The sequence below is a fragment of the Zophobas morio genome, unplaced genomic scaffold (genome assembly GCF_036711695.1).
Source record: "Zophobas morio isolate AGI-343-1 ecotype UQ-CSIRO unplaced genomic scaffold, CSIRO_AGI_Zmor_V1 ptg000006l, whole genome shotgun sequence".
NCBI lineage: Eukaryota > Metazoa > Arthropoda > Insecta > Coleoptera > Tenebrionidae > Zophobas > Zophobas morio.
Window position 1 is genome coordinate 14,726,774 of NW_026972111.1, and position 13,977 is coordinate 14,740,750.

At 33.5% G+C, this 13,977-nt stretch overlaps 1 protein-coding gene across 1 annotated transcript in view; it reads right to left on the reverse strand.

The window, feature by feature from the left end:
* LOC135123131 (uncharacterized) overlaps window positions 1-10,061 on the reverse strand; it is a 39,005-nt gene extending 28,944 nt beyond the window's left edge. Inside the window, exon 1 of the mRNA XM_064047640.1 lies at window positions 9,759-10,061. Within this exon, the coding sequence (XP_063903710.1) occupies window positions 9,759-9,825 (67 nt within the window). The 5' untranslated portion in view covers window positions 9,826-10,061. The remainder of the gene's footprint in view (window positions 1-9,758) is intronic.
* Window positions 10,062-13,977: the final 3,916 nt, after the last annotated feature.

Sequence of the window (13,977 nt, forward strand, 5' to 3'; positions counted from 1 at the left end):
ACCATACGTAAGCGAAAATGCCATTATAAGGCTCGTGAGAGCAGTACCACAGTATAATATACCATTTCTTTCACTTATAATATCAAATACTATTTAAGATCTGTGTCCTATTATTTTATGAGAGGGTTAAACAGAGGTACACGCTCTGCTGTGATATCAAATAAATTAAATATTACTATACAGAGTGATTATAAAAAATTTTAAAGGTTACAATTTTCAATGTCAATATTTCACATTTTTCAAATAGAACATCTTATATTTTGTTACTACACCTTATTCTATTTTTTGTTCTCTTTCTTTCATATGTGTGTCTCTTAAAAAGTAAAAAATCGGAATAACTAAATTTACATATAGAAAATACTTAAAAACAAATAACAAAAACAGCATATAATGCAGTAATCAAATACAGGGTGTTTTATTTGAAAAAACTTCTGATAATGTATCTCTTTTACAAACACGTGGTATATTACCAGCGTGTCAAAGAGATAGTGCGCCATTTTTGAATCACGCTGTACGTATAGGCTATCCTTGCGGGTACAATATAAGGAACGTTTATAAATACGAAAATAATAATACAAAAAAAATTTTCGTTGTAAATTTGGCAACGCTGAACGTACATAATGCATAAGAATCTTTTTTTAGACGATAACACAACAACCCCTATATCTTTAACCGCAGTAGGTAAACCTTGTTGCCAAAAGGGTCATTCTTGATTTTTTTTAATTTTCTTTTTGAATTACGAACATATAATGCATGTTACAGTCTTTTAAATGCAATTTAATTCAATAAGGGTACTACCTGCGTACCACCGCAATTTACGTAGACCTTTCTGGGACACCGCGAAGGCGAAAGATTCGTTGCAATTTACAAGTACAGTCCGATTATTTATCTGGGATGTTTACGTTTATGTCTACAATGGGTGCAGACCGTTTCAAGCTTTCAATAAAAGAATCTGACCATGGTTTTACGACACTTTCCCAAAATTAAAATAATCAGACTTTTGGAATTTAAAGTATTTTTTTCGTCAGCTGCTGTTTAGATTTGCCGATAGAGGCACGATTCAAACATGACAGAGCCGCATATCTGTGATTTGTGAATGTTTGAAAATACGCAGAAAATGAAAATTACAACAACTAAGTAAAATATAAAGCTTTTAAAAACGGAATAAAAATAATTACAAGTTAAGACTTAGTCACATAACTTTTGATTTTTTTCTTACTACTTTTGAAGTTTCAATTATTGTGGGTAACCGAAAAACTAAAAAAATCAAAGAAAAATCAAAAACATAAAAAAAAACAAAAAACCCTGTTTATCACTTTTTTATAAAATTAAGGCATTCATTACTATGTCTACAATAAAAGAAATAGTCATTAAGCATTACCATGGGGAAGTAAACGTGTCATTATTAGTTATTGTGACAATCGAAACAATATTTTGTTTAAATATAGGGAGCCCAAATTTAAAATCACATATCTCCTTCAAAATACGACAAAGACATTTTTCAATATTTTTTTCGTAATTAATGACATCCCTTGATAATGTTCGCTACCTTCTGGGCAGTATATTTATTATATTTATTAATTTGCATTGAATACTTAAACCGTCTACAAACCACACCAAACAGAGGCCAATGATTCATAAATGATCGGCTGTTGTAGAAAAGTTTGTTGATAGGAAGAACAATAACACAGTAAACGATGTCAAAAAACACTAAAAGCTTATAAGAACAAATCTTTTATTAATAAGCATTTCAACAAATATGAGTACAACACAGAAAGGGACCTGATTACTATAAAATATACATGTAAAACTATTACAAAATCGACTAATATTCTAATAAGACTGCAGAAATTCCATACTTACAAGTTTATTTTTAATCAGTTCTTATTAGATTTGAATACCTTTGTGAAAAGACAAAGCAATCTGAGCCTGATCCTCCACCAGTAAATTAATTGACTCGTTTGTCCACGAGATTAAATAAACAGACGAAAAGCATATTTGCAGTAATTATTAGCACTTTAACTGCGCTAATCTTTTGATTTATATTAGATTAACTTAAGTCAACAAAGGATAAAACGAAATGAGTGATGTCTTAGAAACTAGATACATACATGATTTTCATAAACTTTTTTTATCTTGTTTGTACCAGTGCAACTGTCTTTCCTACCCACATCCACTTTCCGGTTAAAAGTTGCAACCGACTGCGGAAACCAACTGTTACGCAATGGCAAGAGCCTGATATTTCACATTTTGACACTTTTTAATCATCGTCAACCGGTTTTTTCTTGGGGCCAGTGATCACTTTTAGACCCCTATTACCTCAAACATTTTTCGAACATCTGAACAAAATAAACAACAATCGGTTTACAATAATTAAATTAATCCAGGTGGTGAAGGCTGATGGTTATTCAACTTTTTGAGTCCGACACCCAGATAATGAAACAAAGCAATTTAATTTATATAACCGGTCTTCGACGCTTATTCATCACCGTTTTTCACCGGCGCGATTCCCATAAACCTCCGCTATTGTTCCAAGGCCTCTTCGGGCGCCAAGTCATTGCGAAAGAACAAACAGGAAGCTGTGGACTGATCTTGTTAGTTATCTCTCGACGTACTGTATGGCGTGTGCGCTATGTTGTGCCCCACGCCGTTCCTCCATTCTCATGTATAAATTCAACATTTCAAACAAATTAGAAAGTGTTTGCTGAAGACTATTTTCACTACACCTTACTATAAACATGATGAAGAGAGGGCGTTGATCTCGGGAAAAGGTCGCCGCGAACACAATAGAGCCTTGCCGCGAAAACGTTCCTTCTTACAATACCGTTTTCACTTTTTTTCACGTTGTTGGAACTGTTTGGACACGGCATGTGTGCCAGAATTGTAAATAAACTCATGTAACCGTATGGGAACTCGGGAACTCCTAACGGGACTTCCAAATTGACAAAACTAGAGTGGAAACGAGCGTTGCGGCGAGACAAACGAGGAACTGATGAAGAAAGAACACAGCGAACTCGTTAGCTGAGGAATTTGTCAAGAAATTTTAATATTAACCACCTTGTAACTATTGCTCAACTGTTTTATGGGCGACAACAAAATGAAAAGTGAGTTTATGACGTCAGCGTGTGATATATTGTCGATATTTTGTTTTCACTCTCGTGTAACGCATTGTTCCGAACCAATTCGCTGTTAAATTTTAAATAAGATACTAATTCTCATTCTCTTCATTGTCCTCTAGTTACAATGACGGATTGAGTAATAAGAGACAGGCACGTGCTGGAACATGTTGTTCGCGATGATTCAAAGCGACACAAAATTCAGTTATCCGTCTCGTTGTCCAGCAAGAATGTTTAAAAAGAACACGAAACAGGATGTGCATCGACCTCATTGACGACAAAATGGTTTTAAATTACGTAATTGTACATGCTCGCTAGATGTTGAATTTCATTCTAATTAACCTTTTTCGAGATGTCCACAATGATGACTCTTCATCTTTAACGCGCTCTGACTCACAATTTAAAAAAAGAATCCTTGACTTGTGTACCTGCAAGAGCAAAAATGACAAATTATATAAAACTAGAAGGCGTTTTGCCTTTTTCGAACTGAAAACGAGTTGCTAATATTCAACACTAAAATACAACACTCCTACTTCTTCAATGGAAAATATACGACGTCCAGTTTTGCTTTCCAATTGCTTTTCAATGATATAGATTAAATCTAAGTTATAACATGAATTAAGTAGAAAATTATAATACCTACACATACGTTACAATGTCCACACGTACAACCGTGTTCGTAAACTGAAAAAGGATATAGGTGTTTTTACAGCAATTGCACAATTTTAAAAAGGAAATTGCTGATGAAATTGGCGAAGCAAATGCCGATTTCGCACTATCGCCAATTTGCCTGTGTCAGTTCAACCTGAACATCGCAAGGTCGGACAAATACATCCAACCCAAATGACACAATTATGAGTAAACGGTAAAGTACTTACGCGAACAAATCTGAGAGCTTGCAAAACTTGATGAGTCTGTGTGAAGAAAACAAAGACGCGTTTACTTGAAATACAAAAAAGAAATGCTTCGCAACGGTTTCGGTTGGAAACTTTCTACCTGGCTAATTTCCAAAAGAATTGTAGTGGTAATCTGAAACCAATTTGAAATAGAATTGCAGTTGCATTCTTCACACTCAACTATTTCCTGATGAAGTTAACTCAATTAGCGAGACGTTCAGCATGGGTTGCTTCGCCGGTTCGATCAAAAATACTACCATTGTTGAGTTGGCTAACACGGAAGTGATTTTTTATAAAGCATTTAAATGGCTGATGATAAAATGGAACTGTGACCGTGCTTAATTCCATATTAAATGAAAACCGAGCAATATTTTAATTAGCTAACACTTGAACTTTTAGAGTTAGATGGTTTCTCTTAAATTTGCAACCCGTGATTTCGAAATTAAATAAAGGTGAACCATGTTTGCTTACTACCCGACGAAAACTAAAGAAACGATTAATACAATTTATGTTTCCACACGCAAACCCTAATTTTTCATGTAACTGTCGGTTAACCACCGAAACTACCCAATGATGACGAAAATATTAACCAAAATTTGTCTGTCATAGCCTCCAAAAAACTAATGACGCTATATTAAGTAATTCTCACTTTAATTTTAATTTAATCAACAGTTATTTTAGCTTTAAGCACATGGGCTGTCCAAGAATAAGTCGGATCAAATTTTACAACTTACGTCCAAAATTATGTAACAAACTTCTCGGAAATTTTTATGAGATCGGTGTTTCGAAGTTCTCTAAGATTATAAGGAGCCATTTAAATTAGTAGCTACAAAAAATAGTCCTTTTCTGTGGTTTGCCATTGGCACGAGATCACACAATGAATCAAGGTTTTATACATCAAAAATAGATAAAACGGTTCAGTTCTATCTGCAGTCTTCTCTTTTTTTTACTTATTTTGCGATTTTTGTTTATTAAATAATTCCCCAAAATTTAAACAATCTTAATCCTTTACTGTTTCTAAAGAGCTGTTAACAAAAAAAATCCTCGAATTGGCTCTAACAAGCAAATTGTCTTTGTCAACACTGACTATTCACAATAGAAAAGAGAAATACAGATGAATTTTGCTGATTGTGAGTTCCTCCTATTAAATTTTTCAAATATCACATGGCGTTGAAATAATTTGAAAAAAATACAATATGTTTATCCCTATTAAAAACCTGATGACATAATTCCATAAACTCATTAAAGAGCTTTTATTAGAAGTACTCCCTTATAATGTGAAACATTTTTTTAAATGACTTGAGAGAGTTTCTACATAGGTCACAATACCAAACCAGTATAAGGTTAAACAATCAGCTGAAGACGGGTACGTTTGTTTGGATTTTCAATTCACTTTTAAGTGTGGGCGATTGCAGCGTCAAGTGGTTAAATGACTTCTTAATTTTCTGTTAAACTGTTCTGGTACTTTTTAAATAGGTACATTAAAACTTTCTTGCATTTCTTAAATTATTTAGACTCTGGATATACTGACCGCCAGAAAAACCGGTCACTCTGAAATATTTCAGGGTGGCCGGTTTTTTTTTTCCGGTCAGTGTACAAATAAAGAAACCTCTAGTTTGTCAGGTTCGGTAAAGCTATAAAAACAATGAAAAAAATTGGGTTAATTTCAAGTAGTTATATTTACAGGGTTATTCACGAGGAGAACCCATAATACGATTACATAGCAGGCTTTGATATTTACTAACAGTATTTTTTAAGTAAAGCATTGTTATCTGTTTGGTTTTGATAATTTGGCAACAAACGTCAACTGTTTGGATAACAGTATCTGACACTACGTCACTTCTGTTACAAAGGACAGATTTTTTTAATAGTGTAAAATATCAAAGATTGTTTTGAAATTGTATTTATGGTTGCGTTTTGAACTTTTTAGGAGTGGAGGTTTTCGAAAACGACGTTATACATATACGATTTTTTTATACCGATTTTTATAAATAAAATTGTTGTTGATTATATTGTTTATTTACTTTGTTTATTCCCAAAATATGGTGTGCATATTTTAACAATGTCGTAAATGGGGTACTTTAGCTCAAAACTTTTGCTTTATTGTAGAAACCGCAAGTTGCCAGTTATAGAATGACAAGCGATAATACCAACCAATGTCGACAATTATCAAAAAATCCCTAGGTTTTTGCCGGACTAGTTCGGCATTTTTTTATTTCTAGTCGTTAGGAATGTACCGAAAACCAGTGACGTACAAAATAAAAATATTATTTATAATCTTTAAAAGTGTTAGGTTTCTCTTGGATTTTTCTTATATTTAGAATCTTAGAATTTCAATTTATTTACAATTTGGGATTTCTCTAATCTTTTTAATTTCTAGAATCTTTAAGGTCTTTAGAATGTCTGGAATCCTTAGAATTATTGCAGATTGGACACTTTGGAAATAATCGAAGTTTAGAAGACTTTTTCATACTTAGAATTTTAGAATTTCAGTTTATTTACAATTTAGAATTTCGCCAGCCTTTCTAATTTATAGGATATTTGAGGTCTTAGAATGACTAGAGTTTCATAAGCACTGAAGATTTTGAACACTTTGGAATTATTAGAAGTTTCAGATTTCTTTGAATTTTTAGGATTTTGTTGGTCGGTTGGTTAATCGGATTCAGTTAAAACGAAAAAAGATGGATATATTGAGAATTTTTCGTTGATTGCGATCCTTTTTGTTGGTCTCTTCAAATAATAAAGAAAAAAGAAAACATATTTTCGAAAAATTCTCCAAAAAAAGGATAAAACCAGTTTTATTAAAAGAAAAAATACTAAGACTGATAGATAAGACTGATTTTAATAAAAAAGTTACGATTAGTGCTTTTTTCTACTTTTTTCACATCCTAGATTCTATTATTAGTTTCCATTCTCATTCGATAGAAGAACATAATTAGCCCCGTCCACCCACCCTGTCTCCTTTTCAGTGATTGATTTTATCCGAACTGAATGAAATGAATGATCTTATACTGAACAGAAACAAAATTAGCAGTTAGAATGACAAGAGGGTGGGTAGGTGGTGCTAGTACTTGCTAAGATAAGATTGATTTTGGCAAATGACATACCTTCCAAGAAAATAGAGGGCGGGTGGGCGGGGCTAGTACTTGTTAAGATAAGACAGATTTTGGCAAATGACATATTTTTTAAGAAGATAGAGGGCGATTGGGTGAGACTAGGTCTTTCGAAAATAAGACTAATTTAAAAAAAAAGTCAGGATTAGCGCTTTTTTCGACTTTTATCACATTTTCGATTCTATTATTAATGTTCATTCCTGCTCGACAGAAGAACATAATTAGCTGGATATTATAAAATTAATATTATTATTATACTTCTGGTATGGTATTCTGGTGAAAAAAATAACATTTTTTTAATTGGAGAAAGGACATTGAATGCATGCGTTTTTTCTTAATTAATAACTCTCTGATGCAAGTTTTTAAAATTCCAAAGTTGTAATTCTAATTTTATTAGAAAATGGGGCGAAGTTACGTCAGCTTTGACGTTTCCATCAAATAGACTACTTATTAGTGACTGACAAATGGACTAAAGAATGATATATGTACATTTATATACTCTTGGGGAAAAAAATGGAATAATGTAGTCTTCACCATTGCTAACAATAATACCCATGTAATCAATACAGCCGAGGATGCAGCGATTGTTATTTACAACTGTGGGTTTGCTAAAGAGTTTAGGTATGGGCAGATCTCAAATGTCTTCACTTTATAACTCCCACATAACCTAAGAACACCTTCTTTCGCTTTACATATACTTAAGTATAATTCGAGAAGGTTTTCACCAGTGACTAGTGCCATAGCACATTAACAACGTAGTTTTAACCAAAATATAATAAATTAAGTATTTTTCTACAAATTCGGCTGCAAAAATGATAAAATTAATTACATTAATTGTAGCTTTAAATATAAAGTACGTCCTAGCATTAGCGTAAATAACGACTATCATTATTATTTCTAAGTTTGCACTAATTAAACACATTTATAACAAAAAATTAATAATATATAGGAATGTAATAATAAGTTAAATGGCATAAAATAAGTTATATTTGAACAATAAAACGAATGCCTCATTATGTGTTTCTCCAAGGTAACTGAAAATAAATATAGTATTTTTTTAAACATCATCAAAAAATACTATGTTTATAACCGTTGTCTTTTTCTTTCAAATTTATTTTAAACAGAAAATTAATTTTGTATTTGTGGAATTATTTGTTTATAATATATGCACTATATTTTACAATTTAATATGTTTATTGATCGCACTTAATTTAATAAACGTTACGGTACTTTTGTTGTTAAGTGTATTTTTGATGTTAATTTTCCAACTACACAAAATCAAAATACTCTCAAAATTCTCCAAATGATTTCAATCAGCACATTAGATTACATATATTTAAAAACATCTATGCTATTATATTATACAATAGCAATAGTTCTGGCACTAATAACCAAAATCAAATTTTCTAAAATACTTTATTTCAGTTCACTGTCACTCTGAATTACCGCCTTGAATTTTAAACTCTCTATCAGCCAGCTCACCGCATCGAAAGAAAAAACGTAGCGGCATGTTCACATGTGTCAAACAATTAGAAATCTAAATGAACTGGCGATAATGCCAATCATTATCACAACAGACCACATAAGAAAGCACACGGTTCACCACACATCAAGTGTAGAATAGTTAATTAGTCTTAACTGTCACTAACATGTTTTTCCTATCAACCCACCCACCTACACAGCGGTCAGCCATGACATCACTAACATGGGTTAAATAAAGGGCCCGACCTTCCACGTTAATTGTCTCCCATCAACTTTTGCACAACAACAAAGGTACAAATCAGGTAAGTTCCTCGAAGTACAGGTAGAATCGTCGTTCCTGGAAGGCGCCCATAAGTTAAAGAAGAAGGGCATCCTTGACAATTCGTGCATTTACGATGGGCTCTTTGAAAACTCCTCAGAAAAACTTGTGGTGAACAATTGCTGGCTCCATTAAGGCCGAAGCAAACACAGGTGTTAGGTCCGGTACTGTTTGCTCAAGAATCCGGTCAATTCCCACGTATTAGTACGAGGGTAATACAGAAACTTTGGGCGTTTGAGCCTGTAGCTGAGCGGCTATGTCTCCACTGAGAAGCCTCACAATTTCGTTTTTTAAACCAATCATCAATTGTCAAATCTTCTAGTTTAATGCGAGAACATTTTTTGCAAACCGTTAGATATCAGACAGTTGATTCCTACTGATGGGACATATAAAAAAGGTAGTACCTTAATCGAACTACCAATTACGTCCCGAAATAATTTATAAAAATGTGTAATCTTTATTAATAGCCCTGTCGCTTTTTAAAAGTCCAACTGACTTACTTTCTGGATTACCCTCGTACTGGTATCCCGGGTGGAGCACGACGCCTACTCAGACCACGCACGGAGTGGTTGTACGAGTACCACCAGGTGGTTCGATTGTCGTAATAACGGTACAACTCAACGAGTTTGTTTATTTTTATGGTCTTTACGCACCGAATCCCCGACTGACTGAATAACCTACTTCGAAGGGGAGCGGCTCCGGTACTACCAGATTTAAATCACTCATCAACGTGTGCACGTGGCGTTGATGCACGGGATGGCAATTCTGTTCTGATTCGCGAGACGATGGTACCGCGCGCGGTGGCCCACATTTAAAAGAACTTAAATCTCACCTGCGTCGCTGCTATTCTCCGATTTGACTGAATGGAAGAGGATGAAAATCAAAAACACTCCAAACATGATTTGGCAGTACCATACTCCAGTCACTTGGCACGCACAAAGTCGCACTCATTTGCTACAAGAACATCGTGGTTCTATTGCGATAGTACAAAACGTAGCAAAGCGCATCACACTCTACCGCTGTTAGAACACAACTGAACGCGCTCATAGAAATTGAAAGAGCCGCGCTGATGAAGTCGGCCCGGAGTACTACCTCCGATCACGTGAACAAAACAAAAGAACCTGTTGCTTGGTCGGCCTCTTCTGGCCTTTTGCTGGATTTGTGCCATGATTGCTCGGATTATCAACGTAATTGATAATTGATGGTGTTTTTTGTGTACGCGTCGTGTTGGACGCGGGAACAGGCGAGTTGGCATTGACCTAGGACCCTCATTTACGAGGAAGCAATTAAAATTTATTTAAAAAATTGTTTCACTCGTTTTTGTCTGGTTATTTTTCGGTCTTCTGTGCGGATTTCTAATTTAACTTTATAAACGAATCATTAAAAGTTCCGATAATTCACTCTTAATTTATGCGCGGTGTCTACATGCAGATGTTTTCATTTACGCTGTTGGCTTCGTTATCCTGCATTACGTCGGCAATTATTGTCGACATATAAAAGTTCAAAAAAGCTGTACTTAAACTGTCTGCAGCACAACACTCCGTGGTGGGCTCAAGTGTTACATACAAGGTGTTTCAGTTTTTAAATTTCGAAACCATATTGGAAGCGCCGACGCCGGCTGAATAATCTTGGGAAAACGCTAATCGATAAAATATTACATGTTTTCTACATAGCAGCGAAAAGTTGGTGTTGTGAATTTTTGCGTTTGAAAATAGGAAATCGCCGTCTTTCATTAGAATTTTTCATGTGGATAAGAAAACGCATTCCTTCTTGCTAAACAAATTACTATTTTCAACAAGAATGGTAAATTGAAAAAATGGAAACTTTTTTTAAAAAAAGTGCAAATTTTTAGATTATTATAGTAACGAGGATAAAACGCTAATTAAAATTGTTCTGTTTTTGTTCCCCAAAATGTTGACATTTTAAAAATCATGAAATAAATCTAACTTGAAATATGAAGTGCTCCGTTCCCCACGATTTAATAATTCATCCTTATTTTTAACTTTAACTGTATAATTTACCCAAGTCTGCTTATCTGTCTGTTGGAAATCTACTACACATATAACCTTCGAATAATCTTTAAATTTAAATTTTAGCGTACCTAAACTTAGTTGTTAGTTCAAAAAAATGGGTCTTGCCCCTGAAGTAGATACGTCCAACAGATTCAGCTTCTTCAAAAAATTATAAAATTTTATTTTGCATATTTTTCAGAACCACATTGAACACATTCAACTGGATTCGTACTACCTAATAGTTTTTTATTACAGTTTTTACATTTGCTGCATTGATTTTTAATTTTTTCCTTAGAGTATATTACAGTACCCATTTTCGTTATAATTTTCACATTCTTTAACTTTGTATTCCTTATCATTTTGTTTTATTTTTGTTTGACAGATTCCAGCTTGTTATAGTTTCCATTGTATATAACATTTACGTTAAAGTATTTCAACCTCTTTACAGCAATTTCTACATTTGTAAAAGAAATTTCTCACATCTATCAAAGACTTTCTGGCGAGGTTGTAATTATAAATGAAAATAAATTTTATATCATAGACTTTCCTAAGTAGTTTTCAAATAAAGCATTCTGGAAAGGTAAATGAGTTGGGACTATCTAGTACTAAAAAAAAATCAGACAATTTTTAATTCGTATACAGGACGTACTTTTATATTTTATGATGATATGAAGTATATTGAAACCAAAACAACACAAAATTATTAATAATCTATTTCCTGGCGTTTCATCTGATGTTAATTCCATACAGAAATGGAATAGTGTACTTTTTTAAAAACAACGATAACAAAGCAATTTCATACGATCGTACAAATATGACGAATTTTCAAATATGCTAACAAAAGCTGGTCCATTTGATTTTAGTTCATTCTATATTCTTTGTTCCGAATTTAAGTACGTATATTGAAACTGAAAACTTTGTTAAGTAAACTGGCTTTAACTCTGTCTCTGGACTGATTTGATCAAATAGGTACTCAGCCTTGGTTTGCAGGTAAAAGATAGTGCTATTATTGTACATAGAACGATAGTAAAAAGCAATTAAAAAATGTAGATTATGAAGATGTGTTAAATTATGATATTTTAAAAAGTTTTTAAATACATACTCTAAATATCTTCCCTTTTTCTTTCGATCTAACGGGACCCCATATTCGGACAATTCAAGCAAATTATTTGTAATCAATATTTCCTTCTTCTTATGTAAAGAAATCCAAATATCGGGAAGTTAAACTTAGGTATTATTGTTTACTCTATCGTCGAATAACACTAATAATACCTATTTATTTAATGTTGGTATCGTGAGCTCAATTTATACAACCATTTATACATCCGTCTGCAATCAGGCCAAATTTTTACATTGACAACTGTGCCCAAATTAATAAAGAAAAAAAATGCTATAAAAGGCGAATTTATGCAACAGTTTGGCTTTTTTGGTGTGATAGGGGTTATCGATTGCACTCATGTGGCAATTGAGAAGAACCAGGGAAGAAGAACTTCTCTCTTGTTGGTCGCTTGCACAAGGGCTATATTTTCCAAAGCTGTTGCAACTTCTTTCACTACATTGCTAATTGTTTGCCGAGCCATCCCTATAAAATACTCTGCTCCAACACCCTTCTGATAATTATCACTTGCAAAAACTTTTAAAGCTACCAGAATTTCTATTTCTCCCGTTGTTACATGGTTCCACTGCCGCAGCTTCTTCTGTTTTCTGTTCTCTGAATTCTTCTTCTCTCTCGTGTTATGTGTTAGTGACCAAAATGACCACTAAGAACGTTTAAACCCACATAATTTAAAGCATTATTAAAATATTTGTTATTTCCAAGGGATGATCCAATCGAAATGGCAACATCATTTGAAGAAGTACGGGCCCTCTGAACAATTCAAATTGTATTATTTTATCCAGTGACAAATTAAACGGAATAAATACACAATTTGGTCCATTTATTGGTTCTAGGTGGAGTACATGAATCCCTGTACGAAAAAAACCGAGATGAAGCCCTTCGGGCAGCTCGTTTTCCTCAACACTTCAGCATCATGACACATCTTGGGGCCCCGTCAAGATAGGGATTTACTCGCGCTAGCTCACTTAGTAATCAGTAGTCACTGAACAACTCAAATTGAATAATTTTATCCAGTGTGATGATTATTGTGCTTGTTTTTGGTTAATTTAATCAGTAAGTAACTTTCATGACAATCTTGTAAAATGCATCTACATACAGGTTTGTTCATTTTTTCAACTCGGGCAGTCATACTTGCGATGCTTAAATATCATTTGATATTTTAAATAGCAGAAAAATGGACAGGAATTAGTTTAAATGGCCAAAAGCTTTTTGGCAATTTTGGGTAAATTTCACACGTTTTTTTCGAATCGAAAGGCTGGAATATAATTGATTTTACGTCTGTTAAGCAGGAATGGAATTTCTGCCGCCTGGAAGCATCTTCATTAGAAGGAATTTTTGAAAGAGAGTGATGCAAAATATTGACTCTCTTCATAACATTTTAAAATATTTTTCTCTATTACCAATGTGTTTTGGGATTCAGAAACTTTTGTACTATTGTTTTATTTGTTTATTGTGTTAACAACAACAAAAATAAAAATTAAATAAAACCATATAGGCACGGTTGCTAGAGATCTCAAATAAATGGGATACAGGAGTTTCTAACAGCATCATGCCCAAAAATTGAAGCTTGAGGAGTGAGGACTGGTTCTCAGGTATAGAGTTTAGCGAAGGAACGCTCGAGAGATTCTGGGCTGATGGAGGCGTTCTGAGGAACATTTGTTTCCTGATTCAATGTTCGTTTCACTGACGACGTTTGGTCTTGGTTCGATCGTTCGATCCCACTGTCAATTCGGCATTTGGAAAAGAAAGTCGAAACTGTATTTTCGGTACAGAGATAATTATAAAATTTATTGATCCAATTTATTTTTTCAAGAGAACTGCTGTTACTTTTATGGATTATTAACCAGACGTGAGATTTACTTCACATTATTTAATTAAACTATATTTGAAAATAATGGATAAACAAATTTTGTTCAATGCAT